The following is a 6000-nucleotide window of genomic DNA, read 5'->3' as shown; positions in this document are numbered from 1 at the left end:
TGTTTGTTTGATGTACAGTACTGTACAGCGCTTTATATTACGTTGAAAAAACACAAACTTTTTCTTAAATATGGACTTTTGTTGAGGCTGGAACCCATTATTTATGTTTACATTGTTTATTATGTATACATTTGCTTTCATACACAAACGTTTGTATTTATGAACCATGTTCAAGAACCAATTAGGTTCGTAAATCGAGGTTCCACTGTTCTAAAATCCATCTTCATCCCTGCTCATGTTCAATAATCACCTGCTAATTGTGTGATAACTAAAATGTCCGTCCAGCAGGATAGGGAACATTCTTTCACTCACTGGATAATGTTTGTGCTTTCATCTGCTCCATTTTATTGTGTTTCTGGTAGAAGTTGGTGAACTTATTGAAGATGTTGGTGATGGGCAAAGCCACCATAAGCAGCCCAGAGAGAATACACAAAGTTCCTACCAGCTTTCCAGCGAGAGTAACGGGAAAAGTGTCCCCGTAGCCCACGGTGGTCATGCTAATGGTGGCCCACCACCAGCCAATAGGGATCGTCTGCAGCTCTGACTCCAGGGACTCCTTCTCAACAAAGTACATGAGTGCAGAGAACATGGAGATGCCCACAAACAAGAAAAGCACCAGGAGACCGACTTCCCGACTGCTGTGTCTCAGCGTGGCCCCCAGAGAGCGCAGGCCAGCCGAGTGGCGAGCCAGCTTTAAGATGCGGAAGACTCGCATCAACTTTAGGATCTGCATCACTTTGCCCACCTTCTCCAACTCTGAGTCCTCACCTTTATCCACCAGACCAACATCACAAGCCAAAGTCACGTAGAACGGCATGATTGACATCAAGTCGATGACATTGAGAGGGCTGCGTAAAAAGTTCCTGGCTGATGGAGCGACGACTAGACGAAGAATAAATTCTACAGAAAACAGGAGGACGCAGAGGCTTTCAAAGAAATTCAGCACTGGGTCTTCAAGCTGTTTGTTGTTGTGGTCCACCTGCTGGAAGTCTGGCATGCTATGGACACACATGGCCACGATGGACACCAGGACCACACTCATGGATGCAACGGCCATGGCTTTGGCTGAAGTCGAGTACGACGGATTCTCAAGGCGGATCCAAACATTCCGACGCACATTTGCACAGCAGGTGCCGTCAAACAGATCGACTTCCTGGTCCACAGCAGACAGATCTTCTGTGAGTGTGTCCTCGCCCAGGTCATCGGCTTCACCCAGGAGGTCTTGGAATGAACCACTACAGCACAAGTCTAGGTGGCACTCCTTGATACCCCAATACTCGATCTCTTGGGAGAAGGACACCACGCACAAACCATCCACCAGGTGCATTTTACCTGTCAGGTAGAAGTTCAGAATGTAACCGAAAAAAAGTGGATTACGGTCAAAATAATACTCCATTTCTGCGGGGATGAAGTCATCGCAAAGCTCCAGGACGGCTTCTCTGGAGTTGCAGCACAAAAGACGAGCCAGGCGGGTCTGAGGGAAGCGGTTGAGAACGTTGTGGTCCAGTTTTTGCTTAAAACCTCCAACGTTGACGACGATGAAGCGGTCCTCACGAGGGGGAGGGTGAAGGATCTGTCCATACATCATGATGGAATACAAGCTGGATGGAAATCTCAAGAGGGTTTTTCGCCTGGATACACACACACACACACAAGTTAGTAATGTGTGTGTGTGTCATACAATCCGATCCTGTACATGTTCTGTCAGGAAAATTAAAATTCCAGCAGCAGTGTACAGAATTGAGATCAAATTTAAAAAGTAAATAATGGGGGTATAAATGGAAATAAAATAGAAAATATTACAATAAGAATAAAAATAAAAAGCAACAATAAGAATAAAAATATAACAGTAAAAATAAGAATATAACAAGAGAAACTAGGCAACAGTGACCATGTTATGAAAATGTATTGCACTGTTTTTTGTTGCAGTTTATTTCAGTATTGTTATTGTTTTGCCGTGTATCTTGCTACAATTCTGTGGGGATAGCTTCTACTGTAGCTTAGCTACATTTAATGAAGAGTAACTTGTAGCTATACTACATTTTCCAAGTAGCTGGCCCATCACATATAGCACATGAAATAAAGTAGTTTACACTACCTACAGTGACGTTACCATAAATAAACGTACAACAATACATTGTATATGCATGCTGATTTACTACAACTAACTAGAAGCAGATATCATTGTTTACATCCAGAGCAGCCATCTTTGAAACAAACTCAGTGGAGGTGAGAATTCTCCGACTTTCTGAGTTGGAAATTTTGACTTCCCAGTACGAATGGAAAACAGCATAAGTGCTTCTTGTGTACAGTGCAGAGGAACTTGGACCTATGCAAACACTTTGGCCGATCCACGTTAACTCTCTATGGGAAACTTCAGTACCATTAAAAAACATGACAGTGTTGCAGGCCTTTTTTTTCTTCACCAAAGCACTTCCATCATAAAAAAAATCACTTTAATGCCCCAAAACATGATGCTAAAGGTGTTTAATCAACACATTAAGTGCATATGTCCTTTGTTCTCTTAGCGCAGGGGTCGGCAACCCAAAATGTTGAAAGAGCCATATTGGAGCAAAAATACAAAAACAAATCTGTCTGGAGCCGCAACAAATTAGAAGATATTACATACAGATAGTGTGTCATGAGATACACATTGAATTGAGATGACTTAAAGGAAACTAAATGAGCTCAAATATAGCTACAAATGAGGCATAATGATGCAATATGTACATATAGCTAGCCCGGGGGTCGGCAACCCGCGGCTCTAGAGCCGCATGCGGCTCTTTAGCGCCGCCCTAGTGGCTCTCTGGAGCTTTTTCAAAAATGTGTGAAAAATGGAAAAAGATGACGGGAAAAAAAATATTTTGGGTTTTAATATGGTTTCTGTAGGAGGACAAACATGACACAAACCTCCCTAATTGTTATAAAGCACACTGTTTATATTAAACATGCTTCACTGATTCCAGTATTTGGCGAGCGCCGTTTTGTCCTACTCATTTTGGCGGTCCTTGAACTCACCGTATTTTGTTTACATATATAACTGTCTCCGACTTCCTAGGACGTGTTTTATGCCACTTCTTTTTCTGTCTCATATTGTCCACCACACTTTTAATGTTGTGCGTGAATGCACAAAGGTGAGTTTTGTTGATGTTATTGACTTGTGTGGAGTGCTAATCAGGCATATTTGGTCACTGCATGACTGCAAGCTAATCGATGCTAACATGCTATTTAGGCTAGCTATATGTACATATTGCATCATTATGCCTCATTTGTACGTATATTTGAGCTCATTTAGTTTCCTTTAAGTCCTCTTAATTCAATTCATATCTCATGACACACTATCTGTATGTAATATGGCTTTTAATTTTTTGCGGCTCCAGACAGATTTGTTTTTTGTATTTTTGCTCCAATATGGCTCTTTCAACATTTTGGGTTGCCGACCCCTGAGCTAGCCTAAATAGCATGTTAGCATCGATTAGCTTGCAAGTCATGCAGTGACCAAATATGTCTGATTAGCACTCCACACAAGTCAATAACATCAACAAAACTCACCTTTGTGTATTCACGCACAACGTTAAAGGTTTGGGGGACAAAATGAGACAGAAAAAGAAGTGGCATAAAACACGTCCTAAAAAGTCGGAGAAAGTTATACACTACGGTGAGTTCAAGGACCGCCAAAATTAGTAGGACAAAACGGCGCTCGCCAAATACTCGAATCAGTGAAGCATGTTTAATATAAACAGTGTGCTTTATAACAATTAGTGTCATGTTTGTCCTCCTACAGAAACCATATTAAAACAAAAACTTTTTTTTTTTCCCCTCATCTTTTTCCATTTTTCATACATTTTTGAAAAAGCTTCAGAGAGCCACTAGGGCGGCGCTAAAGAGCCGCATGCGGCTCTAGAGCCGCGGGTTGCCGACCCCTGTCTTAGCGCATGCAATTTCAAACACGATTGATATAGATTAAAATGAATATTTAATTGTAATTAATCCCCAGCAATTTGTGATTAATCTAATTCAGAAATGTGTTCGTTTGACAGCACTAGTATATATTTTATTGTGTGTCAACAAAGTGCGGGGAACAGACAGTTCAAGATGTACACTTTCCCAACGGAAGAACATTAATCTTTACTGGGATTAAATTAGGTGCGGTAAAAGCGGTCAAATTGCAGATTTACAGTGAATGTTGGCACCAAGATCACATTTGACACACGCATGCTCCTAAAACTGGTGGATGGATGACAGTAACAGACAGAATGTGTGCAAACACAAATAAGGGGTACGTGGCTCCTATCATGACTCTTTAAATCAATGCTATGTGTACGTAATTGAGTTCAAAATTATGCAAATGAAAACCATCTTATAAGATCCTCTTGTCATGGACGTGGTAGAGAGAGGCGCATCTTACCTGAGGTGTTGCAGGTGGACTGCAGTGTCCAGCCGGCTACACTGCAGGGAGGCAACGTGCAAGACTACCTTTACGCACGACGCACAGCAGCCTGCACCAACTGTGCAATAACATGTACATGTTATTGCACATACGTAGTATGTCATGTATTTTGTTTCACGTTCAACACATGTTGTACTTTCAACATACGATTGAAGATAAATGCAAAATATATTAAGTCGTTGGTCATTTCATTAAGTACACCAACACTAATATTAATACAAGTGTTGTTCATATAGTGTGTATGTGTTTATTCAATTAAATGAGAAGCACTATATTAACAGCAACTCCATTTGATGCACTTCAGTTCAACAGGCTTTTTTCAATCTAAAATAATGCACCTTTTTCTGATAACAATAAAAGAGACACGGTGACTTTGTGATACTCTAAGGTAATATACTGGAGACCTTTACCAAATTTACATACTAGAATTTGAAATGTGCTGCATTTATAATTGAACAAATAGTTTGTTGCCAGCAGATGGCGGACAAGGAGCATCCTGGGAGGCGCTGTCACGCCAAATTTCTTCCCTCTACAAAAACCTTCCCTCCCCCATTTACTTCCGGGGCTGCGTCCAATAAAATCACAAAGTTGCCGGGGGTCCTTAACCTGCACGCGACTGTCCTGTTTCGTGCCTGTACAAAAAAAAACAATAATCGATTTCTTCAGATTCCAGCAGCTGTCAAAGACAAAGTATCCTTCCAGCGACGGGCAGTCAAAGCCGAAGTGCTATCGATCGCTGTGAGGAAACATGACCATGGAAGTAAATGGGGGAGGGAAGGTTTTTGTAGAGGGAAGAAATTTGGCATGACAGCACCTCCACATGGTGTGGCATTCATGTAAAGCAGGGGTCACCAACGCGGTGCCCGCGGGCACCAGGTCGCCCGTAAGGACCAGATGAGTCGCCCGCGGGCCTGTTCTAAAAAAAAAAAATTTTTTTAAATTTTTTTTTAATTAAATCTACATAGAAAAAACACAAGATACACTTTCAATCAGTGCATCAACCCAAACAACCTCCCCCATGCACACTCATCCACACCCACTCACACAAAAGGGGTTATTTCTTTCTGCTACCAATATTCTGGTTCCCACAACATAGACAACACATCTGCAAGGGACACAGTCCCTGAAGCACACATGATTGTATAGGCTGCTGGTCCACTAACATTTTCATTAATTACTATTTTTTATGTAATTATTTTTATATTGTTTTACTTTCTTTTTCATCCAAGAAAATGTTTTTTATTTATTTATCTTATTTTATTTTTTAAAGAAGGGCCTTATCTTCAACAGACCAGGTTGTCAATGAAATTAGATTTGTTTAAAGGGTTTTTTAAACCAGGCCCAGTCCAGATAATGTCCAAGTCGGACTCAGCAACACACACCTTCATTCATGTACACAGAAAAAAATTAGGGAACACAACAGATTGCATATAATTTATAAACAAAATTAAATTTTCAAAATAAGCATTTATGTACAGTCCAGATTATGTCCAGGTCACTCAAATTAGGGAACACAACAACAGATATCATATAATCTATAAACATAATTA

The 6000-nt window shown here is 40.7% G+C and overlaps 1 protein-coding gene across 1 annotated transcript; it reads right to left on the bottom strand.

Annotated features, from left to right (window-relative positions):
- Positions 1-304: 304 nt before the first annotated feature.
- LOC133645913 (potassium voltage-gated channel subfamily S member 3-like) lies at positions 305-1588 on the bottom strand. The gene has a single exon (XM_062040842.1). It carries the CDS (start codon positions 1586-1588, stop codon positions 305-307), a length of 1284 nt encoding a protein of 427 aa, XP_061896826.1.
- Between the last annotated feature and the right edge of the window lie 4412 nt (positions 1589-6000).

Source organism: Entelurus aequoreus, linkage group LG03, assembly GCF_033978785.1.
Source record: "Entelurus aequoreus isolate RoL-2023_Sb linkage group LG03, RoL_Eaeq_v1.1, whole genome shotgun sequence".
NCBI classification, from domain to species: domain Eukaryota; kingdom Metazoa; phylum Chordata; class Actinopteri; order Syngnathiformes; family Syngnathidae; genus Entelurus; species Entelurus aequoreus.
This window is presented reverse-complemented; position numbering and strand designations above follow the sequence as displayed.